We start from the raw sequence: 24,782 nt of genomic DNA, 5'->3' as shown, positions 1-24,782 counted from the left end.
TTTGAAAAGGTATCATATAGCTCTCGAAAACTCCTGTTTTCCAGGTCAGACAGACCTCACAACTTAAAATACCGTTATTACCGCTAAATATAGCCATTTAAACGACCATTTAATATATTACTCCCAAACTTGAAAAAAACAAGCAACAAAGAAAACTTACCGTTGAAAAGCATGCCCTTGTCCCAGTCAGAAAACGTCTTTTCAATAGTGTTGGCAGTGTTTCTGCCGTTTACACCAATAACGACAACAAAGATAACCGTGACGATGTTAATACTTTTCTTAGCGTTCACACCAACTCAGTATATAGCCGTTTCTTTTATTTTTGGCGCGCAAATACTGTAACGGTTTAAACTCTGGTGGATTCTGATTGGCTGTCAATCTTTCATCGTTCACCAACTGGTGAGAAAAAAAACTGTTCGTTCCTTTGCGGTTATTTCATATCCCATATAGTATTACAGCAATAATTCAATCTTTATAGTTATCGTACTTTGTGTATAAAAGCCTGTGGTTCTCCGTAATTATTTTCAAAAATGCACTTATGGCTCCATATTCCTGTGTAACCTCTTCATGAGCTACTTATTAAATTAAAGCAGTGCCTTTTTATTAATAGCTTTGTTTTTGCACAGTGAAGAGACTTACAACCCAAATGGAGTTTGATTTGTTTTAATGGTACTATTTACAAAAGGGTGTTTTTGTTTTTCTTTTTTTTCTGCAAATGATTTAACATCTGAAACAGTCTGAATTACAATGAAACCTGTCTCAAACAGCTATGAAGAGAAAGACACGTCAAAGAAATTAAAAAAAAAAAAAAAAAAGACATTGTGATTGTATGAAAAAGAAAAAAGGACAGGGCCACAACAATAATGTTGAGTTGCATAGCAAGTAGATTCTCGAAGGGGGCGACAGTGCGGAATAAGAACACTAATATGGGGTCACACCGACAAAGTGAGAGAAAAACAGACACCTTGTTAAACACAAGTTTCCATACAACTGCATAACCTGAGAAGGGCAGGTCTGTGTGAAACATCCGGTTGCTTTCAGAAGGAATACAAAGTACAATCTCGACAGATGATGCAGAAAGAGCCTGGAACACGCAAGGGCCGAAGTGTGAGAGCTAAACTAACGCACGCTAAAAGGCTCGCGATTTCTCCATTAACATTGAGATACATGATGCCTCGAACATCAGCATAGCAACGCTCCATATGCTGGTGGGAAATGATTAAAAGGAAACAGGAAAAAAAAAAGAGGGTTGAGAAAGAGAGCAAGATACGGACGCCCTGTGAAGTGCTTTTTAACTGAGGAGAAGATCTCTGCTTGGTACGTGACCGTCAACCGAGAACAACGCGGACAAGTATTTTTGTCAGGTTTTGGTTTGTCACTTCACAACACAAGCATACATATATAAGTCAGCAGAGAGGCACCCTTTGGTCAAGCCCTCTTAAGTCTGCTACACAGTGCACTACATAGTGTTCACCTGACAGGTTAGAATACCACACTAAATCCCAATGATATATTTAGCTGACTATGAAAACATTTATGGAAACAACTTTCATACATCTCGTTTACATTTTTCTTCTGAGAAAAGAGTTTTAGACGACAGGTTTAGCTTTCTATGTTCGGTAATATTCACTAAAAACTGTGAAAATAATTGGCTGATGTTTGAATATCAAACAACAGAAGTCCTGACAGATTTTTTTTTGTTTGTTTGTTTTGATTAGTATGAGTTTTTTTTTTTTTTTTTTTTCAATTAATGCCATAGAAGGTGTGGTTTTAAGGTCGTTAATCGGTTCATCGTCACGGCGAGGAAGCGTCGCTCTCTGACTCCGCCCTGCAGTGGGCGTCTGCTCTGAGGCCTGGAGGATAGATCGGTTCACTCTTGTCCGTCTCGGGCTCCATTATCGGGTCCTCGGGTAAAGGAAAAGTCCTGGGTTCCCAGGGCAGGACCGTCTGTCGGGGTAAAAAAAAGGGTGTTAAAAACCTGTTTTTTAGTAGTTTCTATATGCATTTTCCTATTTCCACATTCCAATGTATGAAGTCTAAAAATACAAAAGCACTTCATTTTACATATGAATATCATAACATACACTACTGTTATCATACTAACCCCCAACCAAGAAAAAGTACTGCTAATAATAACTTAATATAGCACCAACAATATTTAATAGCAGCAAATCAGCACATTAGAATGATTTCTGAATGATCATGTGACACCGAAGACTGAATAAATCATTACTGAAGTAATGATGCTGAAAATTCAGTTTTGATCACAGCATTTGAAGATATTAAAACAAAACAGTAATTAGAAATTTTAATAATATTTATATAATTTACAGAATTATTATATTTTATATATAATATTTATATATAAAATATATTTTTGAAGCGAACAAAACAATAGTTTATTTTCTCATTTATGATTGTAGTGTTACATAAAAGCAATCCTTCAGAATGTTGCTAAATTAATAAGCCCAAAAAGTAAAAATTATTTTACATTTTATTTTTACAAGAAGTTGAAAGCGCACTTTTGTTCCCTAATTTTTCATACCCACTATTAAATGTTAACCAAAGGTTAATATATCGGCGATAAGCCACCTTTCCATAAATACTAGTGTCTGCAGTAGAGTAATGTAAATTAAATTTAACACAGGATGTAAACAGAAGAGCATTTTTGAAATGAAACTTTCTCTTCTATGGAGAAAACGAGCCGGGCGACGATCAAGAAACGTGAGAATGCGTGTATGTTACCGTCTCCTCGAAGGTGCAGTCTGAAGTGGAGCCGCACGTGTCTTCACTGTACAGCAGTCTGTGTGTGTCTCTGGCGTGAGGTGTGTGTGCGTCGCGGGAGCACGGCGTGTCGGGGCTGGGTGGGCTCAGGGGTGACGGCACCGGCCCGTAGTCCTGCAGGACGTGGAAGTGACTTGCATCTGGGGAAGAGGGCTGAGGCGTCGAGGGGTTCGTTCCCACTAGCGATGGTGTCGTTCGCCCGTCCAGGGATTTATAAGACCTGCGGGACAGCATGGTTAACTCTTAAAACTCTAAAAGTGGAAAACGTTCGTCTGGTAAGATCAAGCGGGGCAGGCACCTGCTGCCTCTCCTCTTGGCGGGTGTGAGAGCCGTCCATCGCCAGCGAGAGCGCTCCTGATCCTCACACAGCTGGTGGAGTTTAGTGAACGCCGCGTCTGTAAGGTCCTCCACCTACACGGATCAATCGTTGAGTCACATCGCTAATAAACACTGACAAGAGGTCGAAGTAGAAAATACGGGAAATGAGTGGAGGAAAAGAACAGAAGGCTGTTATACCGGAATGTTATTGTCTTCCTCTGCCAGTGGTTTGGCTAATATGTCCACTTCCCTCCATCTGAACAATAGAAATGTGTTAAACCTTCAGACGAAAAACCCTGCATCATATTTAATACATCAGGATTTTATGACCCATATGGAGCTTCGATTTTATCCAGATGCCCAGACTGTTGTATGTGCTAAGATTTATATGACCAAACAGTTTCTGATAGCTTGTAGTTCAAATCCTTGATATCTTTTAATAGGCTACTTAATAAATGACAATTTCAGAGCGTTTCGATAATGTTAATAATTTTAGGGCTTATAAATTTGCGTATATAACACAGTCAGCTTCCACGGAGTTGAATGAAGAGTGACACACCTGGGTGTGAGGATTTCCTTGTATTGAAGCTTCTCCACTCTGGTGGTGGCAGCCACCGACATTGGAATGACGATGTTGTTGATATCAAACGGACTCTCGCCTCTTCTTCTCCGAATGGGCTGTTTAAAACATGAATGAATGACGAACACAAGAGCTCTATTTGAAATCCTGATAAGAGCACTGTATTCTGACTCAATGTACAATGCTGACATTTGTATTTAAAGATTAATAAGCAACATTAGGACATATTATGATTCCTAAATTGAACCCCTATGTATTAAGCACCATTTAAGCCTGGACAAAGTGTCATATTGGGATTTTTTCCCAATGTTAGACAGTATACTGTTGAGTGTCTATGGGTGCCCCACAAGCTGAAACTCGAGTCACTTCTAGTTTAACTGTGCCAAATGTCAAGAGCTCTTTTGGCTCAGACCAAAACTATCGTACAGAAAATAATCAACGTACCACACTGTTTCCCAGAGGAGTGCTGCTCTCAACGGGGAGGGAGAGCTGTCTGGTCAAGGGACTGGTGTTAGAGGAGTGAAGGCTGGACAGAGACGCACATGGACTTGGACATGCATCCAAAACCACTTTTGGTGCTATATGAGGAAAGAAAATTTTTTAAAAACATATACCCATATTACAAACCAATGTGCTTTTGGTCTCACGGTCAAAAATGTACTTTTCCATAAAGAGATTCATTCATGAATTGATCGAATCAATCCGAATTCTACAGTATTTTTCCCAATAAAATGTGACTCTGGACCACAGAACCAGTATTTAGATGTTTATACCATAAATTAATGGTTTATTTATTCAGCTTTTGAGAAACTAACACTTGTGACTGGTTTTGTGGTCCAGTATCACAAATGTAATAAACAGAATTAATTTTTAAACTGTTTACTCTTATCCTTTTAGAGCAGTTTTTTGATAAAACTAAATATTATTATATTATGAATTACTACTTCTAGGGCTAGGCAATATGGCAAAAAAAAAATTATTACTAAAGATTTCTTCCTCATACCAGTCGATATCATTCTTTTATTTATTCTTATTTTTAAATTTAAATCCAGATTTCTCTTATAAATGCAGTGGAAATCTTTGCAGACTAACATCTGTAAAAGTGTTAGAAAACTCAGTTTTATATGGTTAAATATATATTCTAGCCAAGTTTTATTTATTTTTTTAATTATGCACTGGTTTCCCATAGTAGCATACATTTAAATCATGAAAAAACACTTATAATCACACATAGCACCTCGATACAATGATTAAAAATATAAATGTATGATTTTTAAGGTACGAAAAACAGTTTGAACTTTAAAAATTATTAATAAATAAATATAATTACAGAATAGGGCTGCAATTTTTTGACAAACAATAAAAGCCAATTATTGCCCTAATAATGCATATAAATGCTGAGTAACAGCAACATGTTACAATATCTAATTGTAATACCATAACCAGGACTTTTTATGTCCACCTTTCCAGTTTAATGCTGGAGCGTTATTTACCCTGGTATTTTGAATTAGTTTTTGAAGTCTTTTTTGCCCCAAGCCCCCATTAATATCTGACCCTGGGTGCTGAAATTCATTCATTAGACAGGCCGTTTAGGGTCACTTTGCATGGAAAGCAGTGCACTCACAGTCTGCTCTGTCCAGTGAAAGCTCTCTGACCCTCTTCCTGCTGTGACTGCGGTCCAGAACACGATCCGGCCTGCAGGGTGTGAGCGTGTCCGGCTTTGGGACACATGAGATGTTCTCCACCTGGAGCCTGTGCAGCCTTTCCGACCTGCTCTTGTGACGGGCCAACCCTGACAGAGAGAACGAATAAATCATCAACGACTTCAATCGCTCTGTCAAAGTCAGCGGCCGCGAGCAGCAATGCGTGTGTACTTACGGACTGCAGCCGCATGCGAGTTTGACAGTCTGAATTTGTGTTTGGAGAGGAAGGAGGAGGATGGTGTGCTGGAGAACTTGTGTTTGAGAGAGATCTTCTTCAGCGGTTTGATCCTGTCAAACGGACGAGTCTGCCAATGAGATCTCAGGACCTTCTGCAACTGTAAGGTGAGAGCCACATCTGACAGACAAACCAGAGGAGGACAGCAGAAAAAAAAAACGTCAGATAACATAATTATTCTTCATGAAATGTTAACAAATCTAGGAGTAAAAGAACTCAATCGCTGAATGGCGAACTTCAGGCAATGATGATATTTTATACATGCATTATACACACACACACACACACACACACACACACACACACTATGGGATCACTGAATTCCTAAATCTGATTGGATGACAAACATTCTAAGGTGTGATACTGATTATCAGTAATCAGTAACTTAAAGAGTGCATGACTTCCCAAAACCAAGGTAACAAAAACGGCAATTTTTGTGAAAAAATAAATAAATAAAATAAATACACAGCTGCCAAACACTTAAATTATGCACACAGGTAATTCTCTCTCTCTCTCTCTCTCTGACAACCTGGTTATTAACTACATTATTCTGCTATCAAACAATCAAGTCTCTATTACTAGGTTTAAAATAACATTTTTGTTACGAAGGAACTGGATGCAGATGAAATTAATAAAATGTTTTAAGTAAAAAAAACACTGCGCCATGGCCACTTGACCTATTGTCAATTATTAAACCAAATAAAAGCAACACTGAGGGGCAGTTTGTAATATATAATATATATATATATATATAAATAAATAAAATATACACACACACACATTTAAAAACATGCATGTATACACACAATAAATACCTTATTAAAATCATTTTAATTTTAAAATCACTTTAAATAAATATGGCTAGATAGTGTATTTTTAGAAAAAAATCTACTGTGAAAATAGGCTCTAATTGCATCTGAGTGCATCTCACCTGATTGCATGGACAGAACGGGGTGGATGCTGCGGTCTTGATGTGCGACTCTCTCCAGCAGAGGGCGATTGAGCTGCAAGTCTGGTTTGGAGACGGGAGGAGCACCGCCACACATGACACACGAGCCATTGACCTCACACACGTGTGGAGGTGAGAAAGACACTCTCTGAAACCGATAAAAGAATAAAACTCGCTTCATATGCACTTCGAAAACAGCCACAAATGTGCTCCTGGAATACTGATACATTCGCTCCAACAAACGCAACGCGAACGCACCTTGCCGTTGAGATTGTGCACAGTGTTGGGGTGGATGAGACGTCGTCTCCTGCAGGTCAGCAGTGGGCGTGTTCGTGCAGAGGTGCAGCTGCTGTCCAGACTTGACAAGCTCGTGTCAGACACTTCGGCCACACTACTGAAATAAGGAAAATTCGGGTTTTTGCCAAGATAATATATAATATGATTCCACTGTGATGCAAGATCCCAATGAGCATTAGATAAAATAACTGAACTTTAAAAATGTACAAAATTTTCTTTTTTTTTATATTGCAGTAAATATCAAGGACTTTATATCACATTTTTATTGTATCGTGAGATTTTGATATCGTTACATCCCTATTATAAGTGTAAATTTATAGAAAAAGAGAGAAAGAAAAAAACTTTCATCCACAGAAAGAGTGCATCGAATCCAATAATTAAATGTGGGTAAATAGTAGTTACAGAAACTTAATATCAACTGGGTCCTGTTATTACTATGGATGCACCGAAATTTAAATTATGGGCTGAAGCTGAAACCGAAATACTGCATGCACTTGGCTGAAAACCAAAATGATTATTTATCATTTTATTAAATAATAAAAAGTAATTTTGTTAGACCTTTTAATTTAACTCAATTTTAATGATACTTCATTTAAGGAAAAACACTACACACTTTATACTGAAAGTTACACAATGAAATAGGACAGAATTTAACACAATGCATTGTTTCATTGGTTAACGTTAACTACTTTAACACAAACTATACTTCAGCATTTAACATTTACTAATACATTCTTAAAATCAATCTCAACAGTTGTGCTTGCTAATAGTTAATGCACTCTGAATTAACACGAGCGAAAAGTGAACAGCTGTATTCTCTTTGACGTTAGGTTAAATACTGTAATATATTGTTCACATTAAACAAATAATGTGTAATCATGCAAAGCTATTATTATCAGAGCATGTGAGCAGAGCAGAGCATTACAAGACACTACAAAGAAATATCCTGTCAGCGCATTATTTAAGCGGACTTAGCTTTTCTTGTGAGTATGAGCAGCACGTGAGTGGAACGGGCGGCGCATTATATGTACATTTGGCTCATTATTTCTGTAGTTTTTCTCTTTTGGCCAAAAAACCAAAAATGTCTTTTACAGCCGATATTTTTCGGTAAATTTTGCCACGTCCCTAATCAATACGTTATCAATTGGAAACAACTTATAGTGAGAAGTTCACATCATCACGCTAACGTAATATTAACGAAACGGTCCGAACCTAACGGAGCCATCGTTCTCTGGTGTCTCCGCCAAACGAGACTGGGATTCTCTCAAATTCTGGGATGTTGCCGAGGTCAGGACATTTTCATTAGTCTCCGTCATATTTAAGGATCTCTGGCAGGAAGGGGCGGAGTCTCCCAGCTCCACAGGACCCTGCAAAAACAACAACAACAACCTTTACACGCAGCAAAATTCCATTAAACTAAATCCCAATTTCAAACAATCCCGAACCTGGAGGCTGTTTTAGCCTTATAGCACAAACGCAGTAGATATGAAGCATCTGCTAACCTTGCTGGAGCGGAGCTGGCGGTAGATGTCCACCTGCTGTCGGATGCGGTACTCCAGGTCTGATATCTGAGCCTGCAGCCATGTCCAGTGACTGATGATTGTGGCTCTTTCCCTGGCAAACCGCCCTTCCGCTCTCCTCCATCTGAGACAGAAAAGTGAGCAATCAGGTTAGACACGTTTCAAACAAGCTGAACATTTAGCTGTTTAGCTAACCAGGGCAGCCATTAGTGGGTTAGCTCTGTCTGCTTCAGTGAGTTAAAACTGGCCGTGACGACAGTTTAAACAAACAGGAAACCCTCAGGATTTTTCTGTCTGCCTTTTCCAACCCTGATGGTCAAGATAAAACAATAAATCAGTCGACTAGATTGCAACGATGAGGTTTAACACAGAGGGCGCTGCTGAACACATTCAGTACAGAACCCCATCTTGACTTGTCACCTACAGACTACAAAATATGAATCATCTCTTTTTTTTTTAAATGCAGTCAGTACATTTTATGTCACAGAATGCCACATGTCAGCATTAATTGAAACAACTTCCACTGAAACTCAAACATTACAAGAAAGGGAAATATATTTGGGTTGGGTGACCAAAATTCAAATATAATAATAGTTTTGCAATAACAATTTTGCAATAAATTATAGCTGTTTTCACTGGAAATACGGCTGCTACAATGCCAAATTGACACTGAAATTTCACAATTACATATTCCTCTTAATACTAGATAAAATATAGTCTAATAACAGACTAAAAAAGCCACACACACACACATATAAATGATAAATACTAAAATAAAACAATGAACTAAAAGCAATAGAACATGAAATGAATATTATATAAGATGTATTATTTTTCAGTTACAAGTTATTAAGTCAAGAGCAATGAGTGATTTTATCTTTTAACAATGACATAGTGTGTATATTAATTCAGTACTTGGACTGAATTCTCTTTAAAACGCCTACATGTAATTAAATGAAAAATAAATGTATTAAAAACGGAAACATTTAAACTGGCTCATCATATACACTTATCTATATACACTTATTGGGCAAAAAAGTGTGCAGTGCAAGGTGTATTTTTGTTTTGACTACAGACATGAAACTGGTTGTCCGTGCTGGGTGTCACGATAAACACACTCCTGTAGTGCGAGCGGTACACCCTAAACAAAAGCACACCTCCGCCATCACATGGCAAAGTCCCTCTCAGCACATTCCCACAGCGCCTTGCCTCACAGTACACAAAAAAACACACCCTCGATCGCATTCGCTGTGACAAGATAAATCAGGGGGAACCGACGGGCGCCGGTGAGGCCTACGAACCGCCATCACACATGGGATACTCAATATGATTACGCTGCAAAACTAAACTATAACTAAATAAGCTAATTGCAGAGGCGACTTCTCATTTAGTTGAATTTAATTTGAAGCGCTAAAATAAACTAATAAATAAAAAGTAGATGAAACTAAACAGATAAATCACAACAACTTAGTTAAAGTTAAAGATACATGGTACACTTCATTAAAGGTATAGAGTGACAACACATCATACCATATAAAAGAGAATAATAATAAGTAATCAATAAATAAAATGTTGTTTAAGAATAAATTACACTTTAAATAAGCAACACCGGTAACTACTAACTATGAGTTTTGCATCAAATAATCCATTATTTGCTGCGTATTAATAATTATTTAGGTAGTTGTTAAGTTTACGTGTTTAGGATATAGAATAAGGCATTAATATATGCTTAATTATCACTAATAAATGGCTAATATTCTAATAACATACATGTTAATAGGCAGCTAATAGGTATAACTCTAAAATAAAGTGCTTAAACCGATTCAATCTGAAATCATCTATAAAGTCAACATCGAATTATTCAACAAGTAGTTGGTCACCTAACATTTATTTTTTGTGATAACCGTCGTTTAACCGCTTCCGTGAAGGATATTTTTACGAGCCAGGCCTACTCCAAAACGAAGCGACCAAATTATTAACGTTAGTTTACTTTTGTCTTCCACAGGCGAAGAGAACCCATACAGGTTTAAGCGTAAATACGCGATAACGGAATTGACATTTTAGGGTGGTCTATCCCTTCGATCGCCGCCACCCGTCCGTGTACGCTTCCATACGTTTGCATTTGGACTACGGGGCGAACGACAACAAAGGAGTCGTCCTCCCTCACTGTGCCTGCTGTGAAGTGAATCATCTCGTAATTGCGTTTCATAAATCACATCGGGCTGATGGAGGGAGCACAAAGACAGTCGTTTAGCATAAATGTTCTGCCGCCTTTGTTCTTGGGTTTCAGACTGTGAGACTGGATGAACCGAAAACACAGATAAATACCAGCTGACTGACACGCTGGCTTAGCAAACGGTTTTATATGGAGCCCTGCCTGTAATTTTTCACTTACGTAGATCAAGGGTTAACACTGTACTCTGGGTTAAGGAGAAAATGAAAGCGATGATAACACTTCTACGATGTGATAGCGTGTCTACTACGCTGCCTCCCTAGGAAGTTGCCTTTTAAGGCAGCGTGCTAGATGATGTAAAACCTGAATGAACGTCAAACTGCGCATGGGAGACTTAACCGATTAGCACTAGCACATAGATTCTGGAACGGAGCTGAAAGTAGGGCTCCGCAATTAATCGAATTATAGCGGAAATTGTGCAGCACTCGGTTCCTTTACACGCGAGCGGCTCGTTACGCACTGGTGCTTGCGACGAATTTGGGTCACTCTTTACTACATTCGAGCCAACTATTTTTCATCAAAATCGAAGTTTCACGGTTTAACGTTCGGAAAAAAATTAAGCCATAAATTTCTGTAACTGTAATAGTAAATATAAATAAATATATTTGTAATTTTAGGATTAAATGTTACAAGAGCAATCATTCTTATATCGCTTTTATTTAGTAGTTTTTATATTTAACAGTAATAATCTGTGTTTAGGGGATTTATTATATGTATCAGCTGCGATATTATCGTAATAGTTGTTTTAACGATGTGCACGCATACATTACGTGAAGTCTAGACTAGCGTACGTGCAACGCCTCTAAATTGAGGCATTACATATAAATGGTAAATGATAAATTAAAACAATGAACTACAAGCAATGGAATATATGCAAAAGCACAAAGATATGATGAAAAACACTGCATAAGCTGAATATATTATTTAAGATGCAAGTTATTGAGTCAAGAGAAATGAGTGATTTTCTTTTAACAGTGACACAGCATGTATATTAGGCTGCCGTCAGTTTTTCATGGTTTAAGTGCCTTTACAGTGTACTCTTTCACTGCATGATTCAGTCTAAGGAAATGCCTCTAAAGTAGTCCCAAATTCAAGCAAATATTTATACCACTTCATATAGCCTAGTTAATCCATTTCACAAGAAAATGCAGGTTTTTTTTTTTATTACAAATGTGATTCTTTTTGGGGGGTTTTTACATCAGAAGTTAATAATAAACAAAGTTAATTATGAGATCTACGTTTTAGACGGCATTTTTCTTGCTTTTACACTATTACAACAACAAAAAATAATTTCAAAACACAACCACAGCATTATTTTGCATCTCTGAACAACATGACTGTGTTTTTGTCCTGAACGAATCATTCATTTAAATGATTCGGTTCAATCGCAATGACTCACTTATTTACGGTGATTTACAGTGACTTACCGCCACCGGCTGTCGGATGTAAGAAGCGTTTTTGTTGATGAATGTTTTATAAACAAGGCCCAGTTCGATGCTAGATTTGCACATTGTTTGATACTGAAAGATGGAGCGGTCCCCGCTATAAAAGATCATGATTCAGAACTGCAGACGGTAAATCAAAAGGCATCAAATGTCTGTGTTTTGTTGCCAATTGGCGCAAGCGCTTGTCACTCTTTAGCTCCTCCCACACAGCACGCCTCCAGCAGCTCGGCTTTTTTTCAGAGTCAGTCGTAAAGCTGTATTTTTCTTTTAGAAATATGACAAAACTAAAGACTTCACTGAGATGTGAAGGTTGAAGTACTACTCTGAAGTAGGTACTCAAGATTAACAAGAGATTGGGTGAAACTGTGTGTGTTATGCCCCCTTTAAAACATTTTAAATATCAGCATTTAAAAGACAATGGACACAAAAAAAATGGCTGCATTAAAAGGTAAAAAAATCAATGCCTATAAAATGTAAAAACTAGTTCAAACTTATTGAAAGAGATTAATTTCTATTGTTGTGAGCTAATCTCCACACAGAATCTGAAAAATATCAAACACTAGGAGTCCACCGCAGTTCTTAAGGTACCAGCACAACAAAATATTGTCTAATTATTGTTATAAAGCCAGAAAATAAAACTCCTGAAATTTAAAAAAAAAAAAAAAAAAAAAAAACAATTAATAATATATATTTATATATATATATATATATATATATATATATATATATATATATATATATATATATATATATATATGTGTGTGTGTGTGTGTGTGTGTGTGTGTGTGTGTATTTCCACAAATACAGACTCCTGAAATTTAAAAAAACAAAACAAAACAAATAATAATCAATTATATTTTATATATATATATATTATATATATATATATATATGTGTGTGTGTGTGTGTGTGTGTGTGTATTTCCACAAATACAGACCAAGCTGTACATGCGTGTTTGTATCATGAGGGGGAAATATATGAATCAGAAAAAATGCATCCAAATTGGACGCATATTTTCTATGGGGGTTGAAAGCACAGCTGTAATACTTGAGTCACGATGTAAAAGCGCAGGCAAAGGAAGACAGCAAGAATTGAACAGATGGAGAGAAAGAGAGAGGGGATAAACAGCGAAGTATGTGAGGTGGTTAGGCTTGGCAGGAAAATGCAGAGGAATTATGGGGGAAAGATGGTGAAAAAGGGGTGGAGGAATGCAAGGCGAAAAGAAAGAGAACGTCTGAGAAAGTGAGAGAGGAAAAGGTTACGTAACATGAGTGGGCTCAGCTCAGACAGCGAGAATGGGAGGAGGAAGAACGTAAGAAGACAATGGTGAATAAACACTCCAAAATGAGAGAGAGACATGACATGACATAGAAGACAAAAGAACGGGGGGGAAAGGAAAATCCTGAAAGTCCTGACAGCATAAGTGTTTATGATGTTTTCCATATATCTAGTGGCACACATACCCAACTACATCAGCTTTTGTCAAAGGCCAACAGCAGATCTGGAGATATTATGAATGACTATTTCTATACATGTAAACACAATACCAACGAATGCACGGTTTATGGATGAAGGAGTGGATCTGGTCTGACAAACAAAGACAGCGAAACTTGTCTTTATCAGATAAAAAAAGCACTTCCTGATTAGCTTGATGTTTTCTCACATACATGTGTGAAACTGAAGTCAAGAATATGTTGGGGTAACTTTTTTTTGGTTTGTATTTACAAAAAAAAAAGTATGCATTACAGTTAGTTTACAGTTTCTGCCAGAAAATGTCCTTACAAACACACACACGCATATATATTATATAAAAAATGTATAAAATAGAATTGTTTTATAAAATATATATCTAAAATTTCTCCAAATAACCACAAAAGAAAGTTAGTCCAAGTAAGTCCAAGGTTTTGCTTTATAAAACTAATTTTTTCTTACTTCTTTCTATTTGGTTTTGCACTGAAATGTGACCAAGGCATATTTTTGTGAGATTTACCCGCACTATTATCTTCACCAGCCAATAACCGTTCCAGAATCTGTCAACATTCTCGTAAAAAGAAAATAAACAACTTTTTGTTTTCAATTGTTGGCGACTTTTTGAGCATACCCCATTAAAACCCCCGTCTCTGTAAAGCGCTCCGGCAGTCACTCCAGCTCTCTGTGGATTAAAGTGGTCTTTAATTGCAGTAAAAGTAAATCTTCCGTTTGCAAAGCAGCTGCGTTCCATTAAAAGCTTCCAATAATGAGTGTGGGTGTTTGGGATCAATGTCCTGGGATGCACAAAGTTTAAATTCATCTTGATTTAACTGCAGTCAGAGGTCAACAAGCAGCAGTTCCTCATGCTCTAATTTCCCAACCATCACAGCGTGATGTCATAAACATGTGCCGAGCAAGATTAGTCGGAGAGCGCTGCAAAGAACGAAAAAAAAAAAATCGCTTATTTCGAGCAGGATCAACATCAGCGTTCAGCCAGGAAACGCACACCCTGAACGGATTCAAGCGTGTGACAGTGGCGTTTAGACAAACTAGAGCGCGTTTCAGTGAGCTCAAATTTAACATCCAAAATCTGCATTCACGGATGCCTGAATATTTAGGTCAAAGGTGCAAAGCCAAGTCAGCAAGCTGCTAAATGGCTCCTTTTAAAACGGCGTGCATTGATGAAACAACCTTAAATCTTTCCAGCTGAATGTATTAAATCAGATAAAACGCGCTCAAAAATAAATCTAAATGCTCACTGGGCTAATCTCCGAAGCCGTGGGATTTTAGCGCCTGAATATTTTAATATACAACGCATGGTTAACCGACATAAGGTGTCTGAAATGCAAGCGCTTCTGCTAGGCAGAGCTCACACTGCTTATTCTCCGCTCTGTATAAACGCGCACACACACAAAAAACAGGAAGTAGAGACCGAAATGACACACGAAAATGAAACTGCTTAAAAAAAAAGAACTGTTTTTTATCCATCACCTGTGGTTTACATTGATTTTAATATTAACCAAAACATCAGGGTTCTCGGTTTCAACCCTCTCTATTGTCACCTACAATGAATCAGACTCTCCCTCGGGGCCAAACAGGAAATTTAACCTCGCTGAAGTTTTCAAATAAGACCACAGCCGAGGAGGACAGCTGAAATTGCTTTACACTAGACCGTGTTACGACAGCGAGATCTATGAGCTCACTGTACAAACAAGGACGGACTGGAAATTAACAGCGACTCTCCACAAGGTTCAGGGCATGAACACACAGGCCTACAGTCACAAACATGCCCCCACACTCCCTCGGGGCTCCTGTGAACAGGCCACATAACGTGCCTGCTTCGCCGTAGCAAGGGTTTAATGAGACTTAATCAAAAAGCGCATCCCAAACATACTCATGCACTTTTGTAGAGAGGTTTGCTCACGCTAAAAATTAAGATATCCAGATGATGCGCTTTGTTAACCATAAACACTCGACTGAAAGGGAGGGGATATGAGATTCTGACGCTGGACGACAAAACAGCCTTATAAAATTCAGACTGCAGGATATTATATAGACTGCACAGGTTCCAAAAGGTGGTTTTCGTAATGATGCAATAAACTAACCACTTTTATGTTCCCTGAAGATCCCTGCAGTCTTTAAGAAAAAAAGAACCTTTTATTCCTTGTAAAGAACATTGCATCCATCTAAAAAAAAAATTATTTCCTGCTATAACAAACCTTTTGGGGGAATGTAGTGTAGTGTATAGTACGTCCAAGAAAAAAGGCAATATGGGCTCAGCGAAAAAAACAAGATGATGGATAGTGCAAGGAGGATGTAACTGCAAATCCAATTTATTCACCTAAAACCAATTCAATCTAAATAAAAACGTAGAATTTTACCCACAAAATTTGCATGGACCATGTATTTATGCTTATAAAAGTATAACGCCATTAACACCAAATGCTAACACCAAACAATACCAAAAAACTATTGTCATTCACTATATTTTATGCCTAAACTGTTTCAAATCAGTTACTTATGAGGTTTATTTTCAGCTTTTACACTTTCCTCCTTACATGTATTAAGTTAAACAAGCAGGTTTTTTATTCCGTAAATGATTTAAAAGAAATTAAACAATCTGTATTGTCACATACGTCCACATCCAATATATTATCGTGAAATAAAATATGTAGGGTGGGACCTGATTATAGATTGGATTTTGAGGGGTGGGCAATATAATAATAATAATAATAATAATAATAATAATAATAATGAAGGAGGACTACATGATTAAAAAAATTCTGCATACATCACCAGAGAAGTCTAGTCTAGTCTATTCTTTTCTCTGGAAGACCAGTCGACATTCACAACCGTTCTTAATAAGATTTACAAAAGGTGCTTCATTTCATGTCTTTAAAAGCAGACGCGCTCAAAAATATACACAACTGTCTGACTTACAGTTTAATATGACGCTGGTCGACATCCGCCCTGGCCAGCTCCTCCTCCTCGACGTCGCTCTCTCCTCCCGAACTGCTCTCGGTGGCGTCCGAGTCAAATTGAGCCTCCGTCGCTCGCAAATACGTGCTGCCGCTCAGATGCAGCTGCTCCAGTTCCGAAGCCACCCTACCACCCTTCAAAAGCCGACTCAGATTATGCGCGTGGCTGTCCACGGAAGCTCGGGAGCCTCTCCACGCACCTTGGTCCGCCCTACGGCTAGACGTCGGGGTCAGAGTGCGGTCCAGGAAACCGGAGAGCTGCTGTTTGAAATGGCGCTCCACCTGCTTGGCCTGCACCACCTGCAGCCGCTTGCGAAGACGCAGCAGGCGGCCTTCGATATCCGTTTGCCTGTGTTGGCTCTGTTGAGCCCGATCCCGGAGCAGAGCCTCCAGGTTGGGAGTCGTAAGGGATGTGTCCTCATGGACCGGGGAAGAGTTAAGGGACGAGGAACAGTCGGCGATATCGTTACTGTTGGCTTCGACAACGGGACTCTCTGGCTCCGCTTTAACCTCTGTACTTTCAGACAAAGCTGTGAGCTCCGTATGCGATGACATGCCTTGAATGCTCAAATTCTGTTGTGGCTTCACGTCGCCGTTCTGGCCACCGCTTGCAAAGGTACCGGCAGACTTGAAGGACACGGATAACAACGCTTCCCCATTGGTGGAAGGCTGGTTGCTGTCTCCGTTCACCGTGGCCACGCTGCCCTTCTCGGCCACGGCGGCGCTAGGCACCGCCACTTTCTTGGAAAGTCCGTTGACAGGCACCATGGTACTTCCAGCTCCGGCACCGTTGACAAGGCTCTTCAATTGACCGCCGGTCAGCTCAAGTGCCTGCCGCTTGCGCAGAAGGAAGTCGCTGCCCGCAGCAGCGCTCGGGAATATGGAGCCGCTCAGCAGGCCGTGGCTCTTCAGCACCGACTGCTTGATGAGGACACCTTGCAGCTTCAGCGACTCCTTGACTTTGGTGGACGAGGGCAATGGTTTGACATCAGAGTACAAGTACGGTGCCAGCTTGCCCAGAGACGGGGCTTTAGACAGGGGTTCCTGCTCCTGACCCTTGACGCTGTGGTAATGGGCGAAGCTCTGTCCGTCGTCGGCGCTGACGTGACACTTGCCGTTGGCGTGGCTACCGGCAGAGTCCTGGACCGAGTCGGAGATGAGGATGTTGCTGGCGTTGCTGTTGTTCTCAGTGCTGCCGGGGGACAGGGTGGATGAGGGAGAGGCAAGTTTGAAGCGGATGTGGCGGGCTTCGGCTGGGGCGTCGGTCAAAGCGGGCGCCATCGCAGCCATGCAGGGCCGAGGAATGGGCACCGCAGCCTGCACCTCCAAACCTTCACTCCAGCCCACCTACTCAGCCTGGCTACAAAGGAAAAAGAGAGATTTAGGAGGCTGCAAATATACAGAACACTTTGAGAGTGAAGATAACCTTTAATAATAACCTGCTAGAGATACAAGCCACTTAAAAAAGTTCCTAATTTCTAATATCTGCACCAAAATTGTCATAAACGCAGTTTGCAAACCAGTGGGTGGAGCTTGATTTGATCCATGCACGCACATAAGGAGTTTTCTTAAACATTTCTTGCAAGAACAAGAGTTTCAGCATACCTTATTCTGTGGCTCAAAACTGGAAAAATAAGCCATCTACCTGAAACATAAGTGCAATCCCTTTCTGATATTTTTCCTCCAAAATTCAAGCCAGCTGGCCTTCAACAAGTTTTCCCCCCTAACCTATTCATTAAACTTTAATAATAACCGGCTGGTGAGACAAGCTATTTAGTCCGCTTACTGTCTAAATAATAAAAATCGCCCTTGTGTAATCTGCCTATTTATGACTGAAACAGTATATTCAACGGGTGGGGCTTTTTTTTCTTCTCTAAATGAATTGTCTAAAAAGCGTTCTTATCTTCAAGATTTTCTTACAACAGTCCACTCTGTGCTTCACATTTTCTGAGGCCTTCAATAGTAAAATACCTGAAACACAACTGCAATCTCTGTCTGATAATCCTCCTCCAAAATTCAAGCCAGCAGGCCTCTAATAAGATTAGTTTTTTGGCGTAGAGAATATTGTTTTGTGGGGGGAAAATCTTTGGAATAGCATGCAGCGTTGAATCATTCGCAGCAAAACCAGGAACGCACGTTAAAAAATATAAAGAGGTCAATTGCGATGCCGTACTGAATTCGATTTTAGCCTCGATATGTAAAAATAAACACAGAGCAGAAGATAACTAGCGATAACGGTGCGAGTATGCATAAACAGGAGTCTGTGTTATCAGTATTTCATACACACAAATTTATCTGCCCTGGTTCTTTCACCTTCAAGTAAAAAGAGAATAAAAACTCTTTGACCTCAACTGAGTGGGGACCATTACCATAGTCGTTAGTAGGGAAAGACCTATTCTAGTCAAGCTTATGTAAGAGCAAGCCTCCTCATTGTCCCCTCCTCCTTAGCAGACCATCTGTGTCAACGGAATTAGGGATATGCCTTTAGGCCTCAACAGATAAGAGACTATCTCTTCATGAGTACATGTAGAGATGGTTCAACTCATGAATTACCATGTACTCTGCAGCTGTAGAGTATTTCACTGCTACCGAAAGACACCAGCGATGCTTCGTTATTATTTTAACAGCCATTGCATTATCAAAAAGACATACACTGACAGGAAAAGGATGGCTTTACTCATTTAGGCCTATTACTTGCCAGCCTGTTTTTTTTAAAGCTAACATTTTTCTGTCACAGCCTTAGCAATTGTTTACCAACGGCCGCACAAAAGCAGTTATTTTTATGTAACGCCGTCTTTGTAAAACGCTTTATGAAGTAAATATACTATTAATGGATATTATTAGTAGCAACTGAACGACACGGACTGGCTGGTCATGTGATGTCAACATGGCGGTGTCCATGAGGGGGCGACCCGCTCTATCTAAAAAAACAACCGCTTTTTCTAGAACGCCGACGTCTAAATCAAACGTGGAACGTGTTAATGAGCAACTAATTGATGCGATCTTTAATCTGAAACGCTCGAACCGAACTCGGCGTCTGTATTCCGCGGGGCACGGAGTTTTGAGGTCCTAACTGGGTTAATGTGTCAAAGTAGCAAACAAATCCGGTTAAGGTTCAACAAAGAGGAAGCGTAAAGAACCCACGTTTCTGTGTTCGCGCTAAAAAAAAAAACAAAACACACTCACACAATAAAACAATCGCGCGTTTTCTACGCACGACTGCGATAACAAGTGAACTCCTCCAGCGCGTGCAATACAGGAAATACCGGTAACGTTATTACGCACGCAGCAGTTCTACGATACGTTGGGTGAACGTCGAGTTCGTTTATTAAACCCCACACGCGAAAGCCTAGCTAACGCATTAAAACTATAACGCACGAGCGCGGCGTTCCGCTTTAACGGGCGTATTTCTGAACAGACCACATGAACGTTCACGCCACTTCCGCGCATTAACGAAGGAGCCTTTCGGCTCACGCTCGACGACCAAGACGTACAAGCTCGCGAAGTACGCTACAACGACGTTTTAAAGCATCGCTAGACGTCTCTTAAGCCTCACGCCACAGTAAACGCGAGCGTCGCGAATATTTAGCACGCTCTCAAACGGCCTCGCCTGCGTTATGCAAGTCATTTTTAACCACCGATTCGAACGAGAACCGGCTTCAAACCGATAAGTTAGCGCACACTAAATAAGGCTGCGAGTTTTATCATCAAGCACATGGAGGATATATAGGCGCGTTACAGTTAAAATCGGGGGGTTTTACACAGGCGCGCTCATGAGTTTATAGCACGCGAAAGTAGATAATCATCAGTTTTAAAGAGATCGCACAAGCCCTCGAAACCCCGTTAATCAAACGACACGTTAAATCGTTGCAAATACAACAGTTCGATGGCAAAACTGGAGGCTCAGACATGTTTGCAGGATTAGGTTTATGTAACATAAGCGCCGCTGCTCGAGATCGTCCACTAACAAAGAAAAAGGAGGAACCTACCACGTGACGGGCGCGCGATCCGAGGGAATTTCGGTAACTATTCCACCGACCTTCGGCTTCAATCGCCTCAATAATGTCACCAAAGCACGAAACGAGCCGTTTGGTCAAGCGACCCCGCCGCCTTTGCCATATCCGCGTCCGCTTCGTGAGCAACACCCCGGTTTCAGGAACCCTTTTCGTTATCGGCTCCGGAATCGCGAAATGGGCGATACTAGACAACACCTTGCCGCTGCTGTCCCCTTCAGTGGATTATGGATAGCAAATGTATAATTTTTTCTTTATGTTATGAGTCGATGTTTTGCTCAGGTGCGAGTTCTTTTCATATACGCCTTTATTTACAGATTGGAGGTGGCGCAGACCACCGGTTTCGAGATCATTTTCTCGTCGTTGCGGGGAGAAACGCACGAAAGATGGCGCCTCGTTCGTCTCCCTTGGATTTGAGCCTGACAAATACAGATGCAGAGAGTGTAGCGAGAAGCCTGTAGGCGGGAGACATTCTCACGCCCGCCGCTAGAGCGAGCGCGGGGCGGCGCTTCACCGACTGGCCGCTAGAGGGCGACAGTGAACGCACTCAAATGTGCTCTGTTTTGTTTAATGCAAAAAAAAAAATCAAAAACAATATACAAAAAAATATATATATATCATATGTGTGTGTGTGTGTATATATATATATATATATATATATATATATATAACCTTCAACGTAAATAGACAATGGTATAAAATAAAAATAAAAAGTACAAACATGAATGAATGAATGAATAACTTTTACATTTTTACCATTTTAACAATTTAAATATTTTAATTATTCTTTCTCCTGTCAATATATACAACTTTATGCTCATATATATATATATATATATATATATATATATATATATATATATATATATATATACATACATACATACACACACACACACACACATATATATATATATATATATATATATATATATATATATATATATACACATACACACACACACACTAGTCAACATTTGAAGTGGCCAACATTTTGACTGATCTCGGGTCAGTTTTATTATGTATGTTCATGTTTAATACATTTTGATATGCATTTTTGTTCTCGTTTCAGCCGCCTCTTGTAAAACCGCGCCATCTAGCGTTTGATTGCAGTCTTTCTTTTATATATTTTCCTTAATAGTCAAAAATAAAGGCCTGACAAACCAATGGCCTCATACATTCACCATATTGTTAACAATAAAGACTTTATAAAAGTTATATAGAAAATTATTTGACACACACACACACTCTCTTTTAAATGAACGAGAAAGAATAAAACGTTTATTCTTTAGTTTAAAATCGACCCCATATCCGTGTATTAATATAGATCCAGAGGCGCTGGGTCTTGATTGAAACATCGCAGATTTCTTAGCAATCATGAACCGTGAAAATATATGCAGCATGTAGGCTAACTTTCAAGAAGGAACATTCCATTCTATTCTAATTTTGCCAAAGTCACCTTTACTATACGATTCCTGCCCTCTCTGACACTTTCTGCAGCCTGTTTCTCCTCCCTCTCTTCCTCCTCCTTCCCACGCAGACTGGGAAGTAATCCTATATATATTCGTTGTTCGCCCCGCACTTCCTTAAAGGCTTCCTTCTCGGCTCTCTTGACATTGTGTCACACAAACAAAGAAAAATGCCTGAAGAAGTTCCTGCTCAGTGCAAGGCTCCCAAAGAAGAGCTGGATAAATGGTGAGTCGTATTTCAGTAAGGATATACGTATGGATTTTGAACACTTTAAATGCGATGCTTTTAAAAAAAAAAGTCATGCATGTTCTCGTTTATGCACCGATATCGTGACGCCTCCCTGCATATTGGTTGTCTGTTATTTGCAAAGGACTGATAATAATAAAAAAGACTAGTTAAAACGTGCGTGGGATTCAGTATTGAGCACATGGTGCTGGGGGTAGCAGGTTTCGAAAGTGATGATGCATGTGAAAAATAACCCATGTTAGCCATCGTGTTACTAAGTTGAAGCGTGTTGCTATAACACACTTCCATCTTATGCTCGCTTTTAATGTCAACAGAGCTCTGGAAGTACGTTTTATAACAGTTTCCATCATTTTTCCAGCAACGCACGCTTTCACGCGCAAATGATTAACCTCTATCTTCACTTGTTAACAAAGCAGAGCGCTGTCTTTCTAGGTCAAAAGGTCAGAGGTCGGTTCGCTCGTGCAATGATACGAAAAATGCCGAACTTTACGGTGAGTTGCACAAGTCGTGCCATTCACGAGCGAAGCGCTATCTGCTTTCTGACTGGAAGTTATGGTTTGCGGCGTAATGACTTCTAGGCTGCTCGCTTGCTCGCACGTGAACGCATGCAAGTCAAAATATAATTATATACGTGTCTCATATTTGTACGCGACATTCGGAGCAATATGCCAATTGCCAAATTTAGCATGAACTTTAGTAATGTATATGTGTGATGTAAATATAGCCCGGCTTCAAATAGGCTCACACATGGAACGGCGAGGGAGTGGAGGTTTGTTCCCGGCTCACATTACAATCCCCGTATTGCAATGTCTGCCTTATTCATGAGGGTAATAGTCGCAGATCACGTCTAGACTTTGAAGCACTTAGTGTGCTAGGATTGTATATTGTCTCAGCCCAGCCAGATATTTCAAACTAGCAAACTGTGACGAAAACTGGCAAATCTGCATAACGTCTCCATGCCCGATTTTTCACCCAAAAAAATAAAAATGTGTTGAAAATTCAGGTCATCCGAGATGTAGATGAGTTTGTTTCTTCGTCAGAACAGATTTAGCGTTACAGTTCACCAATCGTTCTTCTGCAGTGAATGGGTACCGTCAGGACGAGAGCTCAAACTGATAAAAAAAAGTTCTGTATCCAACGAGATTGCTTTCTCCAGTCTAAAAGTGGATCTTGTTTGAATCAGGAGAGAAATGCTCGCATCTCAAGCGCTGTTTGCGAGTGAAAGCAGTCAAAAGACAGTTTTAAACAAACAAGATGATAGAATTTTCGCTGGAAGAAGCGTTATTATGGATTTTGGGCCACAAGTGATGGTTAAACTAACGTTCTCTCGCTCTGACGGCACCCATTCACTGCACTGAGCCATTGGTGACCAAGTGATGTTAAGCTAAATTTCTCCAAATCTGTTGATGAGCCAAGGATGAGTAAAAGTTTTGAGTGAAATATTCCATTAATGATGTCCTAAAACTATATATATACAGTTAAAATAGCTTTAGATTGCTTATAACAAAGTATTTAATGTCAGCTAGCCAAAAGAAAGGGGGGGAAAAAGCATAACTGAAGACTCTTTCATGTCAAAAGTGTTCCTTTTGACCCTGGCATGGGATTAGTGGTCCAAAAAAATCGATGCACAGACATATTGCACAGCAGAATTATATTGTCATAGGTGCTCCCTATTAAGACTAAACCCAGCGTGTATGTGTCCAGTGTTCAGGGGAAGGGTGCGGAGGGCTGTAAGGAGCTGCTGGAAGCTTTTGAGGCCTGTGTGAAGGGGGCCACGGCAGCCTCGTGAGGGGACACGCATTTACATGTGAGTATCAAACAATAATTCCGTTTTTTTGATCGTGGCTTTTCTTTCCTTCGAAATGCGTCCGCAGTTGCACGTATAAGCGTTTCCGTAACGTGCTGAAGTGTACGTTTCTCTTCCGTCCGGACGAATGCATCGATCTGTCGATTCTGATTTTGTCCGATTTTCTTCTGCTATTTTTAACTTAGGTCCATCCTTTCTGGGTCCTCCGGCGTCCTTGCATTCCCTCACATCGCACTGGACCGAACCATTCTAAGGACAGCGAGAGGGGTGCGAGTGCTGGAAAGCAGCGGAAATTGTTTATTTCGATCCTGGGAAGTCTTGTTGGTGTCCCTCATGTCGTCCGTGATATCTGTAACTGTGGAAGAGAGAAGAACCCAGTTTTATTATTGTTTCCCAGATTTCACACTGTAAAAAAAAAGCGCATTTCATTCGACTTTGAATAAATTATTATAATTGTTTCTTTATTTGGCCGTTACTGTAAAGTCTGACGGATTGTTAACCGTGACAGCCTACGTAACTCTCTGAACGACTGAGACCGAATAGCTGGGTAATAAAGAATTGCATGCAGTGATTGATTGACCTTTAACTGCAGTGGTCCGCATGCTTCATAACTCATGCCAAGCACATTGGCAGCTCTGCTCATGGTTTCCTGAAAGTAGGCCTGTAGACGCAGCACCTGACTGTCAGCACCATCTATTGAAGAAATTCCGATGGCGTTGACAGAACATAATTTT

The 24,782-nt window shown here is 39.8% G+C and overlaps 1 protein-coding gene and 2 long non-coding RNA genes across 4 annotated transcripts; 2 read left to right on the top strand and 1 right to left on the bottom strand.

Moving 5' to 3' along the window:
- Window positions 1-647: 647 nt before the first annotated feature.
- On the bottom strand, window positions 648-20,848 carry kansl1a (KAT8 regulatory NSL complex subunit 1a). 2 transcript variants are annotated; one of them, XM_043253684.1, is made up of 14 exons: window positions 20,502-20,848; window positions 16,475-17,872; window positions 8,369-8,510; window positions 8,079-8,233; window positions 6,828-6,963; window positions 6,552-6,717; window positions 5,561-5,740; window positions 5,307-5,474; window positions 4,127-4,260; window positions 3,662-3,780; window positions 3,301-3,358; window positions 3,083-3,195; window positions 2,746-3,004; window positions 648-1,947 (listed from the first exon to the last, which is right to left on the bottom strand). In XM_043253684.1, the coding sequence occupies exons 2-14, from the start codon at window positions 17,800-17,802 to the stop codon at window positions 1,795-1,797; spliced, it is 3,111 nt and encodes a 1,036-aa protein (XP_043109619.1). In that variant the 5' UTR covers window positions 17,803-17,872; window positions 20,502-20,848; the 3' UTR covers window positions 648-1,794. The 2 variants fall into 2 exon arrangements, with proteins under 2 accessions (XP_043109619.1, XP_043109620.1); XM_043253685.1 differs by having other exon boundaries at window positions 6,828-6,960.
- Window positions 20,627-21,195, top strand: LOC122355423. Its single transcript, XR_006252217.1, has 2 exons — window positions 20,627-20,765; window positions 20,843-21,195. It is a non-coding gene; the product is annotated as an uncharacterized LOC122355423 (long non-coding RNA).
- An 868-nt stretch (window positions 21,196-22,063) lies between these two features.
- Window positions 22,064-24,512, top strand: LOC122355197. Its single transcript, XR_006252187.1, has 3 exons — window positions 22,064-22,220; window positions 23,946-24,048; window positions 24,234-24,512. It is a non-coding gene; the product is annotated as an uncharacterized LOC122355197 (long non-coding RNA).
- Window positions 24,513-24,782: the final 270 nt, after the last annotated feature.

The sequence above is a fragment of the Puntigrus tetrazona genome, chromosome 12 (genome assembly GCF_018831695.1).
Source record: "Puntigrus tetrazona isolate hp1 chromosome 12, ASM1883169v1, whole genome shotgun sequence".
In the NCBI taxonomy this organism is placed as follows: Eukaryota; Metazoa; Chordata; class Actinopteri; order Cypriniformes; family Cyprinidae; genus Puntigrus; species Puntigrus tetrazona.
The sequence above is the reverse complement of the archived record's forward strand: the minus strand, read 5'-3'. Positions and strand labels throughout refer to the sequence as shown.